The 19,222-nt window shown below is 36.2% G+C and overlaps 3 protein-coding genes across 3 annotated transcripts; all 3 read right to left on the bottom strand.

Moving 5' to 3' along the window:
* Positions 1-372: 372 nt before the first annotated feature.
* Positions 373-1,296, bottom strand: LOC128467216 (olfactory receptor 6B1-like). The gene has a single exon (XM_053448820.1). It carries the CDS (start codon positions 1,294-1,296, stop codon positions 373-375), a length of 924 nt encoding a protein of 307 aa, XP_053304795.1.
* A 3,775-nt stretch (positions 1,297-5,071) lies between these two features.
* LOC128467307 (olfactory receptor 10A7-like) lies at positions 5,072-7,020 on the bottom strand. The gene is made up of 2 exons (XM_053448942.1): positions 7,006-7,020; positions 5,072-6,025 (listed from the first exon to the last, which is right to left on the bottom strand). Exons 1-2 carry the CDS (start codon positions 7,018-7,020, stop codon positions 5,072-5,074), a joined length of 969 nt encoding a protein of 322 aa, XP_053304917.1.
* Positions 7,021-13,979: 6,959 nt separating this feature from the next.
* On the bottom strand, positions 13,980-14,933 carry LOC128467382 (olfactory receptor 8H1-like). The gene has a single exon (XM_053449057.1). It carries the CDS (start codon positions 14,931-14,933, stop codon positions 13,980-13,982), a length of 954 nt encoding a protein of 317 aa, XP_053305032.1.
* Positions 14,934-19,222: the final 4,289 nt, after the last annotated feature.

Genomic DNA, 19,222 nt, shown 5'->3' on the forward strand with positions numbered 1-19,222 from the left:
TGCTGGGATCAACACTTTTGTTAATGGGAAGATAATATTGCACAACATGGACCTTATTCAATAAGCACAATAGTGAACAAGAAGAATTATTTGAATATATTTATTTTTAGTGTAATACAGAAGAATATTCCTTATGAGAGAAAAAACTTGCAAAGCCAGCCACATTGACACACAATAGGTTTTATATGGGACAAAACACTAAACTGCACCACTCAACATAAATATTGTAACATAAATATTGCCCCTCTTAAAAATGTCATTCTCTAATCATAAAAGATTATATTTCGGTAACATATAAAAAGAAGAGATGAATTAAAATATTTTCTCATATCACATTGCATACTTCTTATTTTACTATTTGACCAAACAATACTAGATACAAAATGTGTTTTTAAAAGCCTCTTTAACCTCAGTGTTTCTCAAACAATAAATAATAGGATTTAAGAGCGGAGTCACAACAGAATAAAATATAGTCACAAATTTGTTTCTGTCAAAGGGGTTGGCCTTTCTGGGCCTAGCATAAATAAATAACGTGGTTGTAAAAAATATAATAACAATAGTGAGATGTGAAGCACAGGTAGACAAAGCCTTCTGCCTCCCTTGGTTGTTTGGGATTCTCATAACAGTCCAAAGAATGCATATATAGGTGATAATTATTAGCACAAGAGGAATCATGATAACTATCATGGCAAGGATGAAATCCACTAGTTCTGTAAAAGACATGTCAGTACAGGATAGATTTAATAATGGAGAGATATCACAGAAGAAATGATTGATAACATTGGGTCCACAGAATGTCAATCTGAAGATCAAAATGGCTTTGATCATAGCAATGGAAAATCCAACAACCCAGGATCCAATGGCCAGTTGCAGACAGAAAATGTCACTCATAATGACAGTATAGTGAAGAGGGAGACAAATGGCAATATACCGATCGAAGGCCATAACTGCTAGAAGGACGCATTCAGTGCAGGCCAGTGATATGAAAATAGAAAGCTGGGTCATGCATGCTCTAAATGATATCTTCTTGTTTTGAGTCATAAGATTGTAGAGAAGGTTTGGTATGGTGACCGTAACATACCAAATTTCCAAAAAAGAGAGGCTGCACAATAAATAGTACATTGGCTTATGGAGCTTTTTATTAAGTTTGATAGTTACCATGATGACCACATTTTCAGCAAGTATTAGAACATAACTCACTAAGAACACAGCAAAGAGAACACATTGCAACTCTGGACGCGTTGGGAACCCAATAAGTATAAATTCAGTGATGTTGTTTACAAGACTTCTTTCCATCTGTGCAGAAATGTATAACTTATCAGTCAATCACTGTGTGAGATGACAAGGAGAAAGTAGTGCTTACATAAGACAAATCAGAATGTAACCATAAGTATAGCTATATCTAAAATAATTCTAGGAATTATTGTATCAATGTGACACTTTCATTACACAGACCTCTAACAGGAACCACTGACTAATAGCATGGTGTAAATTTAAAAAGCTAAACAATTTTACAGTAAATATAAATTATGCGATTCCATAAGTAATGTGGTCTGAAATCAAGCATATGCAAACCATTAAGAAGGTAGCTGAAGGTAGCAATTAACATGCTACAATTTTAACTAAAAGCATTATGTTTTATATATTAATATATGACAAAATCGAAAAGTGACTTAGGGATGAAAAACATGTGGAATGGCACAGGTGAATAAAGCTACCCCTTATGTCTTTTCAGGAGAATATGATAAAGTTCTAGTTAAGTAGCTTGTACATTAGGTAAGGTTTGAAACAAATTAAAAATTTGTTCAGATCAGTGTTTTTTGGGATTATTAATCTTTTTGGGAATACACAATATATCATAAGAAAAAGCAAACATTACAAGCCATTGACTTCATGTGACAACTGGATTACTCCTGAAAATAGAGGCTACAAGAACACTGTGCAGCAGATTTTTCTTAGCCATAATGTCCAAGTTTCCCATGTTTCACCTAACCAAGCACTTTAATCAATAAAAAAGTGGACATACTTGTCATTTAATTATTTATTTTCTATTGTGGCCCAAACGTACAGTATATGATTATAACCTGCCCTGTAAATATATTGACCTTGTAAAAGGTATCATAAATATATATTTTCTCCTTCAGATTCCTTCATATATTATAATGGACCACTTTATATATAAACATACCAATCATTGTAACTATCAAAGGCAATTAGTATTGGAAGTAAAAATGGGAACTTACTTTGTATTCCGTTCTTTGCCTTTACATATCTAGATGTGTGTGCACCTGGGAGGAAAATACATATCATGATTAGTATAATAACCTGCATTCTATTTGTGAATTATTAAAATTTTAGCAATTGTCAAATGTTCTCTTGAATGTGCATTAAGTTTGCATAATAGAGAACAGTGTTCTAAGACTGCTGACAAAGATCTTTTATAAGTGATTTAATGTTTCTCAATTCTAAAGGGAGAGAGTGAATACACACATATGGGAACTGACTGTTAAACAATTAACTATCAAAACTTTAACCACATATTTATTGTAACAAATTCGGCAAGTATTGTAACCAAGTGTATTTTAACTGTATTTTCTCTATTTAAAATATACGGGGTTTTTTGTTTGTATAGAGAAAGGACTGGACAAAAGCGTCTGCCCATATCAAAAAATATGGTAGCAAGTGGCACTTTCTACTTCACTAGAAATCTTATTAGAAACGTTCTCCTCCCACTAAGATTGTTCATATATAGAGAGTGACCCTGACCATTCGTTCCAGACATGCAGGACAATTGAATTGGCCAAAGCATAATTAATCTCACTTGCCAGGTCAAGGTGAGCTTAATTATGCTTTGGCCAATTCATATAACCAAAACCTCTCATTTATATTATGTTGATATATTTGTTGCCAACTTTATTAGGGTGAGAAGCGCAGACAGTTTTTGTTTTTATATACACTGTACAGTCAATACACTGTATTTGCAGCATGCTCACACCTGTTTGGTAGGCCTCATTTTACACATTTGTATTATTTGAGCCTGGGACTAGCTTAGCGCAACAACATTTTTCTTTTTTCTGCATGCAGCACAGTAAGGTTGAAATTAGATCAGAAAATGGCAAAGAAAGACAATAGAAGACAGGGCTAAAGTTGGAATATTTATGTTTAGTGTCACATATTATCACTTCTTGAGCCAGAGTGCCAATTATGGGCACTCGCCACCCCCGGAAATTTAACCCCTTAAGGACCGGGCTCATTTTTTCTTTTTGTACCTTGTGGGACCGAGGCTGTTTTAACACATTTTTGCGGTGCTTGTGTTCAGCTGTAATTTTCTCCTCACCCATTTAGTGTACCCACACATGTTATATATTGTTTTTTTCAGGGCAAGATGGGCTTTCTTCAGATACCATATGTTTTGATCATATCACCTTATTTACTATAAAAAAAATATTAAAACATGGTGAAAATTGAAAAATCTTTTACTCACCTACAAAAGGAAGTAAAAAAAACTAGCTAAATAGATTCTACTATTTGTCCTACTTTAGAAATACCCAATGTTTTTATGTTTTTTTTGCTGTTTTTTGTTTTCCAAACCTTTTTTTCCAAATCTGGTAATTCTGCCTCCATCTCCTCTTTGGAACATCTTTGAAGCCGGTTAACTCAATTAATCCCCATCAAACCATATATTTTTGAAAAACAGACACCCCAGGGTATTTCAAATGCTGGTATTTTAACCCTTTCCATGCACTAATTATACAACTACACTTTGTCAAACTTTGTAATAGTAATTTTTTTTTTTTTCACACGAATTGTAATTTAGTTATAAATACACAGGTCCTGGTATATGTCACTGTTAAACAACACTCCAATATGTGTTCAGCAACATCTCCTGAGTATGGTGATACCCCACATGCATAGATTTGTCAGATTGTTTGGCTGGTAAAAGGCTACTTTTGGGACATGCGTAATTCAGGTGGTCATTTGGTCATTCTGCCTCTATATCCACTTTGGAACATCTTTGAAGCCGACTACTTCAATTTACCCCATCAAACCATATATTTCTGAAAACTAGACACCACAAAGTATTTCAAATGCTGGTATTTTAACCCTTTTATGCATGAGATTCTACCACCTGCCGTTCCCAAAATTTTATTTTGTATTTTTTCCACACAAATTGTACTTCAGGAATGAATTCATAGCTCCTGGTATGCGTCACTATCAAACAACCCCCCAATGTGTGTTCAGCAACATCTCCCGAGTGCAGTGATACCCCACATGCATGTGTTTGTCGGGTTGTTTGAGATTTAAAATCCCAAATTTGGGAAGTGCGCTTTTTTTCTCTATTTTGGTCTGTACCTATGCCCTATCTTTGAGCCCGGCCACTCCAATTTACCCCATCAAGCCATTTTTTATTAAATTAGACACCCCTTGGTTATTTGAACTGCTTTTATTTTAACTCTTTGTATGTTGAGATTTTTTTTTAGAAATTTTAGCACTTGCTCAAAATAATAAACTTTATTATTTTTTTAAAAAAATTTTTATTTATTTCTTTATTTATTTTTTACACATTTTGCTGGTACTGGATGGTTCCTCTGGTGACATCAATGCATAATTTTTTTTAAATGTTAGCACATTTTTTTTTAAGCATTTTTTTTCCATATTTTTTTTTTTTTATATTTTACTGATCAGATAAGTGATTAGAAAGCTGGGCTCCATTGACTTGTATGGTTGAATGCAGTACCTGTATTAAACCTGCAAGTGAATCCAGAGTTCTCTAGAGGGTCTGGAGACCATCTAGCGAACTTTTTCAACTTTATTTTTTTTTTTACAGGGCGGCCGCCATCTTGCGGATGGTGAAGATCACCGGCAGTGGCGTCCTGGGGTAAGTGGTGTCGCTGAATGCCTCCTGATCCATAGAGCCTTTGTCCCAAAATGTACTATGAGTAAGAAATGATCTTGTAGTTTTTCCTATAGCTAAGCATAACACATTTACAATGTTGCTTAGGTGATCTGATAAATATCCAGTCATAAATGTCAGTGATCAAAAAATGTTATGACATGTAAAAACTTACCGCTAAACATATCCCCTAAAAACCCTAATTATGACTCGCCTCATGGCCTTTTTAACCTCTGTGTTCCTCAAACTGTATATCAAGGGATTGAGCATAGGGGCAAAAATAATGTACAAAAGTGACCATGCTTTGGCTCTACCATGAGTATCAATAGATTTAGTTCTTAGATACATTATAGTAGCTGAACCATAAAACAAGCTGACTGATGTGAGGTGAGAAACACACGTAGAAAATGCTTTGCTGCGCCCAGCTGCAGAGTGTATTTTGAACACAGACTTAAAGATATATACGTAAGACCCAAGAATAAACAGAAATGGCAAAGGTACAACCAAAAAACTGTATATCATGATCGCAATCTCATACGCAAATGTGTTAGTACAGGCTAACTTCACCATTGGAAGTATATCACAGAAAAAATGGTCAATCACGTTGCCATCACAGTAGGGTAAGCTGGAAACAAGAGATATGTTGGTAAGTGGCAGGAACATTCCACCCAACCATGAGGCCAATGAAAACAGTTCACATCTTGTTCTGGTCATTATGGTCATATAGTGAAGAGGATATGAAATGGCTATATATCGATCATAAGCCATAAATGCAAGAATGAAGCATTCTGTTGCACCCAGGAAACAGAAGAAGTAGAGCTGAGCAGCACACCCTACAAAAGAGATACTTTTGTGTTTGTGCAAGAAATCTCTTAGCATCCGAGGGACTGTTGATGACACATAGAAAATTTCAGTCAGAGAAAGGCTCCTTAGAAAAAGGTACATGGGAGAATGAAGCTGACATTCAAAGGTCACTGTTAAAATGATAGTTACATTTCCTATCAAAGTGAGAATATAAATAAGCAAAAAGAATCCAAAAAGGAATGGCTGTGGGTCTGGAGAAAGACCTACTAAAATAAATTCTTTTATTTTCGTTTCATTTCTGTAGAATTTTGGCCATGATTGTAATTCCTATAAAAGAACAGACACGTATTAATTTTATTCACTCAGAGTGGGTTTTAACACAAATAGTACATTGGTCTCTTCTTGTTTCAAAAATATCATAGAGAGTACTTATAACAAAAAAAAATTTTAGACATAGGCAAAGAATAATAAACATCAGAAGGCACACACAGTTATACGTTGGTTTTTAAGACTGAAGATCCACAAGCTTATTAAAGTGGGGGTAAGATTTAGTAGATATTTTTGTAAACGAGATATGATATTTAAGCGATTGTTAGGTTTTGTGTTCACTATATTAGTAGCTAACATTAGTTTTCTGTTTAACATAAAATTTAGAATTTGCAACATTAGGCTTGTTAATTAAAAAAAATATTAAAAGTTAAATAAATTGTTTATAAAAATTGTCATACAATAAACTCAATATGCATGTCTAAGAGACAAAATGCTTTACTGGTCTATCTATTTCTTAAACGCTTACACTATGTTGAAAAAACTTAGTATTTAATTTTTTTGTGATTGAAACCTATTTCATAAAAGCTGTTTTTGACTCCATATGTATCCGAGCCATGTCTTCATGTAACCCTGATTTGTTATCTCTTTTAGGGTAAGTGGAAGATGAATAACAGCTCTGCTTACCACATGAAGTGATACTTTATTTTATAAAATCTGAAATTCATAGACATCTGTATGTAAATGAATGTATTGAAACATAATACATTAGATAGCTTTTCTTACATGTGTATTGCTCGGAGGAAGATCCACAGGTTGATAATTTATGGAATTTAATGATGCAATGGTAAATTAATATATTTGTCACATAAATTGCCTTGAGAATGTGGTGTATTAATCTAGACATAAACTACTTGAGGATTTACAGGTTATCATCACACACTTGCCTATCAGTTAAAAATCATGCAGTTTTGTCCCCTACCTGTAATAGATGTAGATATCACTCTGGTAAAACATATAAGTTACTCCTTTTAAGTTACCTCAGTGTAACGCATTATAGTTTAAAAATAACTTGATCATCAACACAGACTTTGCCATTCAGCTCACACAAGAAGCTGCCATAGAGATCATCTCTTGGTGCTCATGCAGCTGCTTCTACAGTAAGTGGGCACTAGTTTTTGCATGGAATAAGTAGATCTAGTTAAGTTCCCTTCTATTGATCTAGTATAAAAATAATCCACACACGGAAGGAGCACCAGGTGACATGATATTGTCTTCATGCCGACAGCGCTGATCGCTCAGAAATGAGCTTACAACTACAGCCGTATTAAAATAATTTTCTGTTGTCTGTCATGTTGCTGTTTGATGGGATTACGTTATTGTGACAAAACCTCCTTTAGAGCATAAGGTGTTTGTTAGAGATCCTTAAGAACAAATGTCTTCTAGGGTAATAAAAGCACATAGCAGACTTCAGGGAGGTGGTGTTATCAAATACATTAGATTTCTTCAGGAGGGGTCTGGACATTTTTTGTCAATATGTAACTTATTTTGTTCTATACGTATTTGGTGACTTCCCCACTTCTCAACATAACACAAACGTTGTAGCTAAACAGAAAACATTCCAGCAGTTTGATATTACCCAGCTCTCTAATTTGAGCTAAAAGGACAGAATGAATTACACCAGTATAGCCATTTAAAATCCTTCTAGTTAGGCCAGGTGAGCTGCAGTTAGCTTCACCTGTAAATCATGGCCTGGATTTCTAAGGCTATTGGAGCACCAGCCCACTTTGTTCTCTGGAAACTCTACCCCAGGCACTCATAACACAATTTGCAAGTATCACAATCTATTTTTATTCAATTTGCCTATCTTTACCTGGGGCTTTAACTTTGTTAGTAAGGGCAAATAAAATTAGTCAAATTCTAAAAAGCTAAAATTATTTGAAGACATTTCTTTATTGATACATAACATTCACAAATAGGATTACCTAGGTGTAGCTGTAGTTTTGTAAAATTTAATGTAGTCTTAGACACCTACCTTCAATCAAAAGTAAAATACTAAATAAAAAAATAAGGCTCTGCAATAAAAAAAAAATCAGTAATGGTATTAGCATGATATACAACAATGATATACAGATACATTTTTGGGCTGCACCACAGCAGTTTTGTTTTCTTGGGTTTATGTTTAGATTGCCTTAATAAGTATAATAATATTAAACCCTGCTGAGTGACACCCAACTTACCCCAAGACGATTAAGGTAATACGACTGCATGATAATATAAATCAATTATTGATATCCAAAAAGTCCATTCTTTAATGAATTTGTAATCTAAACTCATTGTTGAATATTCTATAATAAAAAAAGCTTTTGATATGGTGGTCCGGAATATGTATAAAGGTTTAGGCAATTCATTATTGTGCCAAGTTATACTTTTGCTTTATCTATGTCTGTAGAAAGTTTAAAAAAAATATGGAACATACTGTAATTTTGATTCTCAAATTTAAGACTATTTTAAAAGTCAATAGCAATTTACAAGGCACTTACCATATCAACAAAAAATATCAAAGTTTGCAATGTTCCTGTACTAGATGTGCAAAGGGAAATAGATTTATTTTCAAACAATAGCCCAGCTTTATTACGAAACTTGTCCTTTGAGGGATTAAGAGCACAGGGAGCTTTATTGTAGGTCAATTGTAAGTATGTTTTGTATTTTCTATTTTTAAAAATTAATAATTGTTTGCAATACACAGTTGTATACTTTTCATATGTATTACTGTATACTATTTTATTAATGTTGTTATTCAGCTATTGCTGAGATATAAAATGCAATCTCACCTCATAAGCTATTGGGTCTATTCACTCGACTGACCAGACTTGACTTCAGGGCTGTCTTAACAGCATTGTATGCCCTGGGTAGAGTAATGCACTGGCACTCCTACCCACCCAAGAAACAAGGGAAGTAAATTTTAACATCATTATACTGTATGTATTATTATTATCTTTTATTTATCTAGCACCAACAATATACGCAGTGCTTCTTACAATGCATATATTCAAAGGGCATGACAAGACTAGAATTCACAGACTATGACAAATATAATAAATAAATAAATTATTTTATTACTTGATCTGCTCCTTTTCTCTCCTCTTTGAGTGCGCAACACCTGGGTGGTTTACTATTTTTACATATAACTATTTGAAGAATATTTTGGGTGTTTTTACAGCATTGAAAAATATATATTTTCTTTTTTTGTGAATACAACCACACATATAGAAAGTGTGATGACACATATCAATGTTTGTTTGTTTGCTTGCCATACATTTTGGCCCCAGTTAGAAGAGGGAGAATCAGACATAATTGTATGTCCTCTGGAGCCAACTGCTGGAATTGTGCAACATACTATTATGTTCTTCATCACAAAAGGGTTAATTTATTTTATATATTAACTTTAAATATAATGCAGTGGGGAGCCACCACCTCTGTGGTTTGCAAAGTGAAGTTTGCAACATGGTTCCGCAATATTCCAACTCACACTTAAAGTTGGAGACAACTAGCAGATGACTGAATTTCAGTGGCGACTCTAGAAACAATATATAGGGGGGGGCACACAAGATACCACAGTCAAACTGGGGGGGGCATTAATAATTTCCACCATTAAATCATACCACTGAAAAAACACACACACACACACACACACACATATATATATATATATATATATATATATATATATATATATATATATATATATATATATATATATATATATATATTGCCAAAAGTAATGTGCTATGGAATGATACTTTTGTTATTGGACAATACAATACTTGATCATTCAACATGGGAAGCCTGAAGCCACAATTTAGTATGACTAATCCTTGAAATCCTTTAAACAACACAATACCTTAACTTTTCCACTAAATGATTTCAGGGCCTAATATTATTATATTTATAAATATATATATAAATATTAGACCCTGCTGCCGATAGCAGGTATAGATTAACACATTAACACACAAACCCAGCTTTGCATGTATAGATCAATTGAAATACACTTGTGATCTCAGCACTGAAGGTATATATATCAAATAAACAGAATCAGACATACAAATCCTGTATTTGCAGGTATACAATAATAATATATGAAATGTAGCATTGCAGGTATAGATCAAATCAATACATGGAAACAGCATTGCAGGTATTAATCAACTGAACAAGACATACAAACCCTGTATTTGCAGGTATACATAAATAATGTATGGAAACATAGCATAGCAGATATGGATCTACAGAATAACACAGAAACCCAGCTTTGCAGGTATAGATCAATTGGAATTCACATAAAAACACGGCATTAAAGGTATATTTAAAACCCCCTAAATTACAGGGATAGATCACAGGTTGCACACCCCAACCACACTGCCCACATAGAACCTGGCCAGCACCCAGATAACACACATACGATTTGCCATCTTTGTCCCATATACACCCTGCCTGTGCCATCTTGGTCCCCAAGGCTCAAACATCCTGCTAGTGCCATCTTTGCCCTTCCACAATTATACATCTATGATACACACAATCACATTAACTCATGCTCTCCCTCATTCAGACAAATCATCCATTTTAAGAAACTACACCCCTTGGAGCTTCAAATGAGGGGCTACATGTATTTCTAGGACAAAAGTTGAGTGCACAAATAATGATGGAATATGTTGCTTTGGCTTGAAAATATGTTTTTTCTAACCATAATGACATGTTCATTTGTGTCTTGCGCACTCCAGGTTTGTACTAGAAACACATGCAGCCCCTCATTTGATGCGCCAAGGGGTGTAGTTTTTGCAAATATGTACTTTTTGTGCCATAATTTAACTTCTAACGTGAGCAGTAATGCCATGTCAAGGCTTCAACCCTAATTACTGATCATTCACACGCCTTTCATGTCTTCATTCACTCACAGAAGCACACGCCATTCTTTCCATACATTTACTCACAGTAGCACACACCATTCTTTCCCCTTACAATCCCAAAGAAATGGTAAAGGGAGAAAAAAAAAATCACTTTTACAGCAAAAATAAGTTTTGCAGTAAAAATGCAAGGCGCTCCAGGGATGATATGGTTACTCACGTACCGCACAGGCTAAATGGCTGATTTTTAATAATTTATTTTTATCTGCCCTCAGAGACCCCCAAATCATTTTTTTTATATTTTTATTTTTTTTAACTTAATATTTTTTATTCTTTTTTTACAATCTATATACCGTTAGAAAGGTGAGTCGATTACCTTTCCAACGGTATATGTTGGTGGTATGTAGCTGCTTAGGTGCCTGAGATACAGGCATCTAAGCAGCATGCCCCCATACCTCTTTAACTGACAATTGTCAGTTGTTAATAAAGTTGCGCGGTGACGTCATCGCGTCATTGCGCGAGACGTCACCGGGCAGATCGGGTGGCCCCGGTGATGCCCTTCAGTGTGAGGGGCAGATCGCCGGGGTAGGTGGTGATGGAGGTCCACAGACCTCCATGAAGGTAAGATAGTCCTAGTGACGGCCGTCGTTAGCACCTGACTGGGACTGCTAGCGACGGTACCACGCCGTCGTTAGCAGTCAAGGACTGTCCTGGGTGGTTACAAATTCGGCGGGGGGGCAACAGGGGGGGCAAGGAATAACCTAGGGGGGGCAATTGCCCCCCCTTGCCCCCCTGTAGCGACGCCACTGCTGAATTTACAAGCTGCCTGCTTTTTTTCAACTTGCACATACTTGTATCTCGTACATTAAAAGCAGGGTAGTGCTGACACCTTCTGGCCCAGGAGCAGGTAAAGCCAACTCTGCCCCATCGGCCCTTTGCCCCCCCCCCCATGGGGTAATTAACATATTTTTTTCACGCTTACAGAACCGTACACATGCATACTTACACTAACACACTGATGTTATGTTGACACAAACATACTCATGCTAACACATACACAATTATGCTAACAAGTTGACCAGTCCAAGTTAGACTAGTGCATTTTTAAAAAATTTGGGGAGCCCTGTTTAAAAAGAGAATAAATATACTCGAAACAAATATAATAATGCAACTTAAGGTGGTGGGATTATTTTTATTAAGTTTGCACTATTTCGATTCACTGTGAGAAAAATATTATTTCTATTTTGGTATTTTATTTAATTCAGCTTCACTGTACAGGTTTGTATACATGACTATCTTTTGTATACCATAAGTTATGATGGTATAAATGGTATAAATATCTAAGTATATGTTAAGATGATGAATGCCTTTTAATGGAGACTAATCTAGTAAATCTGTCCTTTATAGTATAATAAAATCATATTATATCTGACTTGAGTAACCCATCTCACTACTTCTCATTTACTTTTAGAAATAGAGTAGTGCATAAGATGTTTTAGTGTTGCTTCTAATTACCGTATTTGCTTGATTATAAGACGAGGTTTTTTTCAGAGCAAATGCTCTGAAAAATACCCCTCGTCTTATAATCGAGGTCGTCTTATAATCAGACCTCAAAATGTCTGCTGGGCCATGCTACTTACCGGGCTTTGATCGCGAGCAGCAGGAGAAGAAGAAGCTAGCAGCGTGTCACATAACTCTGCCTCCCCCCTCCTTCCTCTGGGGGTGGGGCCAGAGAAGTTGCACGCACAGCCGGGCCCCTGCAGAAGTCTTCGAGTGGGAGATCTGCAGTTCAGGTAAGAGGGTGGGGGAGGGTTTTTGTGATTAATGTGTGAAGTATGTTTGATTAATGGAATGAATGAGTATTTAAATGTTTGTGAATGAGTGTGTGTTAGTATGGATGTGTAAGGGTGGTGATGGTAGCATGGCATAGGGAGGCTGTACTCACACTCCTATCATCCTCAGGTTCCAGCATGTACTGGCTGCCTTGGCTTGATAGGAGTGTGATTGCTATATATATACCTCCAGAAATGCCTTTTAACCTCCTATATGCCACTCTGCCCCATGATATGCCTTTTAACCCCCTATATGCCACTCTGGACATTTCTGGAGGCAGAGTGGCATATAGAGGGTTAAAAGGCACATCATGGGGCAGAGTGGCAAATAGGGGGTATAAGGCATTTCTGGGGGCAGAGTGGCAAACCTGGGGGCAGATGTGCATAACTGGGGGGGCAGGTTGGCAAATAAAAGGAAATAAAAAAATATATATTTTTCTCAATCAAAGCTTTATTAAATATGAAAATATTGTTTACATGAATTGATATTTACTAGTAAAACTTTTTTCCTATAGTGTAGTCTTATATTCAGGCTTTTTGTTTTTTTCCTAAATTAATATTTAGATTTTGGGGGGTCGTCTTATAATCAGGGTCGTCTTATAATTGAGCAAATACGGTAAATGCCAAACTAAAGCTACCTGATACACAGATATCAATATATAGTGCATAGTACGTGACATTCTCCTTTAGGATTTTCTGGTAGAGAACAGAATTCACGGTTCCATCCCAGTGCACTTCGGCAAAAGGGTGGAGCTTCCCGAAACACTGTCTCCCCTCAATTGGAGGAACGGAGTAGAGGCTATCCCCCTGACTCTTGTGAAATCACACCGAGTGGTCAGTGATGCAGGTAGATTAGTTGAGAAAAAGAGGTACAGAAACTTATTTTTTTCCATGAACCTAACCGGGAAAAACTCAGGACCAATGTAGGGGATGACTCTGGGGGGCAGCTCTAGGCCAAGATACAGTCCTGGTTTTATCATGTTTTATCTGATGATGAGAGATGTAATCTTTGGTTATGTTTATAATCCTTGAGATTTAGTTGAGGCATCAGTAGTATGTTACTGTAAAGCATTAGTACATAACACTGATCATTAATTGTTTTTTTTCCTAAAGTCTTTGATAGATACACGGCAGCATTGTTGCCATAGTATGCATATACTGTACTCAATGCAAAGCTTTGTTTTAAATGACGTTGCAAGTATTATAGTTTAATACAATAACACTGCAGTGATTGGATACAGTAAAGGCAAAGCATTCATTCATGTCCCCTTGACACCTTCATTGTGCTGTCCATTTTTTTTTCTCTTTTAATTTTACAAATAATGTTTCAATAGCATTCTTAACCTGAGAATTTCTTAAACTGTATATGAGTGGATTAAGCATTGGAATAAAAATGCTATATAGGAGTGACATTAACTTAGCTTCACCAGTAGTGTAATTAGACTTTGTCCTGAGGTAGGTAACAGTAGCTGTTCCATAAAATAAAGTGACAGACATTAGGTGTGAACCACAAGTGGCAAAGGCCTTATGTCGGCCAACAGTAGAGTCTATTCTAAATACAGCAGCCAAAATTTGTACATAGGACACTAGAATGAGTACAAAGGGAGAAGCTATGACTAAGGACCCATACATAAAAATAGCCATTTCATTGACATAAGTATCACCACACACAAGCCCAACTACAGGAAGTATATCGCAGAAAAAGTGGTCAATTATGTTCAATCCACAGAATGGCAAGCTAAATACAAAGGTAATTTGTCCCAAAGAAAGAGTCATTGCAGCCAAAACACATCCAAGTGAAAGCTTGAAACACTGTTTCTTAGTCATAATGCTCATGTAAAGAAGGGGTTGACAGATGGCTATGTATCTATCATATGCCATAGTTGCAAGGAGGAAACACTCAGTAGTACCCAAAAAACAGAAGAAGTAGAGTTGAGTTGCACATCCAAGAAAAGAAATAAAATTATCACTCTGCAAGAAGTCTCTGAGCATACGTGGGACGGTTACTGAAATATAGCAAAGTTCAGTAAAAGACAAATTCCGGAGAAAAAAATACATAGGTGAGTAAAGCTGAGTTACTAAGGTTATAATCACAATGATTGTTGTGTTTCCCAATATGGTGAATAGATAGATTAGGAAAAACATCCCAAAGAGATATAGCCGGATAACATGTGAATCAGTGAGACCCAAAAGAATAAATCCAGCAATTTCTGTTACGTTGCTCCTGGCCATTGATCCATGTGCTTCTTATCTATATAGATTAAACAAAATTTGGTTACAAAACCAATGTTAACCTTATTTGAGCAAATTAATTTATTATGCATGAGACAAAATAATGCTGTGTCTGAAATTTTTTTAAAGAATAATAGAATTAATTGATGTGACTGATTCAACTGGATTATCTGCATAAATGTAAGATGCCATGTATTACTGGTACATCAAAACACAGTCTAGCACTTACACTCTTTACAAATTATACTAAACTAACTAAACTACAATAATTTTTTTGTCGATAAAGGCAATTAACCTGTAAAGATGAAGTCACATGAAAGAAATATTTTACCCTTGTATACAAATATGTAGGTAAGCATTAACAAAAACTTTGTTATTTCATTTTGCTCCGATAAAATTCCTCAATCTGCAGATCAGGAAGCTGCCACTGTTGTCTGTCGTTTGACATTTTGAATGACTCTCCTTGCTGAAATCCCACATTAATATGATTGTTCATAGCAGTGCTAATGAAATCCTGGTAGTAAAAATCTAATCTGTTCAAGAAAGGGTTAAATGCACAATATGAGCCTCCGTGTCTTAAAATAAAATCTATGGTTTAGCTCAAGGCTGCATGATAAGGTATAAGGGTGTTCTAACACAGATAGAACACATACAATGACTAACAGGCATATGTCTAAAAACATCACATTTTGTAAAAAAAGAGGGGAAAAAAACAAAAGCCCCAAAATACTTTTGAAAACTTATTTTTATCTGATGTTAGTAACACAAGTATTTGATAGAGACAGGTAAAATCCCTGTCTCATAGACAAAAATCCTGCCAAAAATAATAAAACCTGATTTAACCATTGGTCTTGTCATTCAGAATAGTCTTGTGCCAATCCCATGCATAGTGAAAATGCCTCCAGACTCCATGGTAAGCAGGCACATTAGGATTAGATAAGACTCTTTGAAATTGGGGTGCTTTGACGTAGTGGCAGGCTAAGCATTATATGGCCATGTAGTTGAACAGAATCCCCAGTATGTATCTGCTAGGTCTTGTATTACAACCTCTGTTGGGCGGTTGTTTCACTCTTCTACTAAGCAAAACCTCTGTACATTACTATGACACTTCCTTAATTTACATCTGAATTAAATTTACATTTTGAAGATTCCCATTATAACTAATGTGACACATTTTGAAAAAGTGTTTTAACAATTTGAAGCTATTGCAGTTTCTCTTAAATAGTAAATAGTACTTAAACCAATGTGTGCACAACAAAACAGTCTCCCCCTGTATCTTAAGATTAACATATCCTGAGACCTTCATGATGAGCATCACAGTTGCCCATTTTTTACTAGAATACTATAACCATACCTGGGAATAAATTAACTGACCCTGAGACTCTTCAAATAATAACTCATTAATAACCTATGCCAATGTTTTATCATAATTCTAGCAGTTTATATAAAAATAACTATGACTTGTCAGGAAATAAATGTATTCTCAAATTACCTGTACTCAAGCAGGTGATATCAGTTAGAAAATGTTTTTTTTGTGTAGATCATTTCATAATGAATTCCATGTTTTAGTATTATTTATTTGTAATCCTGGCCAGACAAAAACTAATAAAACTACTGGAAGATTTTAAAATAGACTTAGGAACAAGTACTTTAGTTGAAAATTTAAATTAAATTTGAATAGCCTTATTAATTCTGTTCCTGTATAGTTACTGGGTCATGACCAAAATAATAATATTAATTAAAAAACCTGAAATTTTATGAAATAGGATATTCACTCAAGGAAGTTTGTTAAGGGGGAGCAGGGCCCTCTTTTTTTCTTTTCAGTTTGTGTCTGTTTCACTGACTTATTGTAACAGCGCTACTGAATCTGATGGCGCTATATAAATAAATGTAATGTATGTTACACAGATGTTCCTAAAGCAAAAATGTGTACTAAATATATGCAACCCATTATAAGTGATACATTGTTTAATTAAAATAAAATCATGTGCTTACCAATGAAGGTCCACAGTCAAATGATGCATTGTAACACGAATATAGTGAACCTATATATTCTATTCTCCAGTATTCTCCAGAGGATAATGATAATGTTTATTGTGTCATTGTTCTATAGAGTTATTTTTAAGCAAAAGCTTTATATATTTATTGTTATAATACATATGGGTTATATTGATTTAATTCTTATTTGACAGTGACAATGATACATCATGAATATACCGTATTTGCTCGATTATAAGACGACCCCGATTATAAGACGACCCCCCAAAATCAAAATATTAATTTAGGAAAAAAACAAAAAGCCTGAATATAAGACGACCCTATAGGAAAAAAAGTTTTACCAGTAAATATTAATTCATGTAAATATATTTTTTAAATTTCCTTTTATTTGCCAACCTGCCCCCCCAGTTATGCCACTCTGCCCCCAGAAATGCTTTATACCCCCCCTATTTGCCACTCTGCCCCATGATATGCCTTATACCCCTATATGCCACTCTGGCATATAGGGGGTTAAAAGGCATTTCATGGGGCTGAGTGGCATATAGGGGGTTAAAATGCATTTCTGGAGGTATATATGCATATCATGGGGCTGAGTGGCATATAGGGGGTTAAAATGCATTTCTGGAGGTCCAGAAATGCATTTTAACCCCCTATATGCCACTCAGCCCCATGATATGCCTTTTAACCCAGCATGTACTGGCTGCCTTGGCTTGATAGGAGTGTGATTGCTGCTAACAGCAATCACACTCCTATCAAGCCAAGGCAGCCAGTACATGCTGGAACCTGGGGATGATAGTAGTGGGATTACAGCCTCCCTATGCCATGCTACAACCCCCACCCCCCTTACACATCCATGCTATCACACACAAACACACATTCACAAACATTTAAATACTCATTCATTCCATTAATCACACATACTTCACACATTAATCACACATACTTACCCAAAAACCCTCCCCCACCCCCTTACCTGAACTGCAGATCTCTCACTCGAAGACTTCTGCAGGGGACCGGCTGTACCAGCAACTTCTCTGGCCCCGCCCCCAGAGGAGGGAGGGGGAGATAGAGTTCTGTGAGGAAGCTACAAGCTTCCTGTCCTCCTGCTTCTAACGGAAGAGACGCTGCTCGCGACCGGTAAGCAGCATGGCCCCAGCCATTTTTTTGGGGTCTGATTAGAAGACGACCCCGATTATAAGACGAGGGGTATTTTTCAGAGCATTTGCTCTGGAAAAAACCTCGTCTTATAATCGAGCAAATACGGTAAATCACCCTGTATTCTGTCAGAGGTGATTTTAATTTACTTTCTATACATTCCTTGTCTGACTTTCTGCACTGTAAATGAATGCAACGTTCCTACTACTCTGCTCTCAACCTTACTAAGGACACCTACTTCACCTCCCTCATCTCCTCCCTGTCTCATAACCCCAAACGACTCTTTAGTACTTTTAATTCCCTTCTATGACCTATCCCTCTTACCCCTTCCACTAACCCTAATGCCTCCACCACATACTTCAAAAATAAAATCACCACCCTGCCCTCATCTTCCCTCAGACCATGCACGCTCCTACCAACTGACCTCTTCTTCCTTTGCTACATTAAAGCAATTCTCTGCCATCACTGAAGAAGAGGTAAATGCTCTTCTTCTTTCCTAGTGTCCAACCACAGGTCCCCTAGACCTGATCCCTTCCTATCTTACCCAGTCTCTTTCAATTACTATTGTCCCTACTCCGGCTCCCATCTTCAACCTCTCCCTCTCTACTGAATCTGTCCCATCCTTCTTCAAGCATGCTACCATTACTCCAATCATGAAAAAGCCCTCCTTGGACCTGACTGACCTGTCCAATAACTGTCCCATCGCTCTACTTCCTCTCTCTTCCAATCTTCTTGAAAGCATTGTTTATACCTACTTGATTCCAATTCCTTACTTGTCCCTCTTCAATCTGGTTTTTGCCCTTGACACTCAACTGATACCACCCTTACTAAAATTGCTAATGACCTACTCACTGCTAAATCCAAGGACCACTACTCCATGTTAATCATACTGGACCTTTCTGTTGCTTTCAACATTGTAGACCACCATCTTCTCCTTCAAACTCTTTATGCTCTTAGCCCCTGTGACACTGTTCTCTCCTGATTTACTTCCTACTTCTCTGTTCATACCTTCTGTTATAGGTATTTACAATACCTCACTTGGCCAACTAATCTCATCCTTTGGCTTTCAATACCACCTGTATGCTGAGGACACCCAGATATAGCTATCCTCTCCCGATCGATCTTCTCTGTCTTAG

The sequence above is a fragment of the Spea bombifrons genome, chromosome 1, assembly GCF_027358695.1.
Source record: "Spea bombifrons isolate aSpeBom1 chromosome 1, aSpeBom1.2.pri, whole genome shotgun sequence".
NCBI classification, from domain to species: domain Eukaryota; kingdom Metazoa; phylum Chordata; class Amphibia; order Anura; family Pelobatidae; genus Spea; species Spea bombifrons.

What these genes read in the sequence shown, in the direction of transcription:
- LOC128467382 (XM_053449057.1), bottom strand. Translation starts at nt 14,933, where the DNA reads ATGGCCAGGAGCAACGTAACAGAAATTGCTGGATTTATTCTTTTGGGT.
- LOC128467216 (XM_053448820.1), bottom strand. Translation starts at nt 1,296, where the DNA reads ATGGAAAGAAGTCTTGTAAACAACATCACTGAATTTATACTTATTGGG.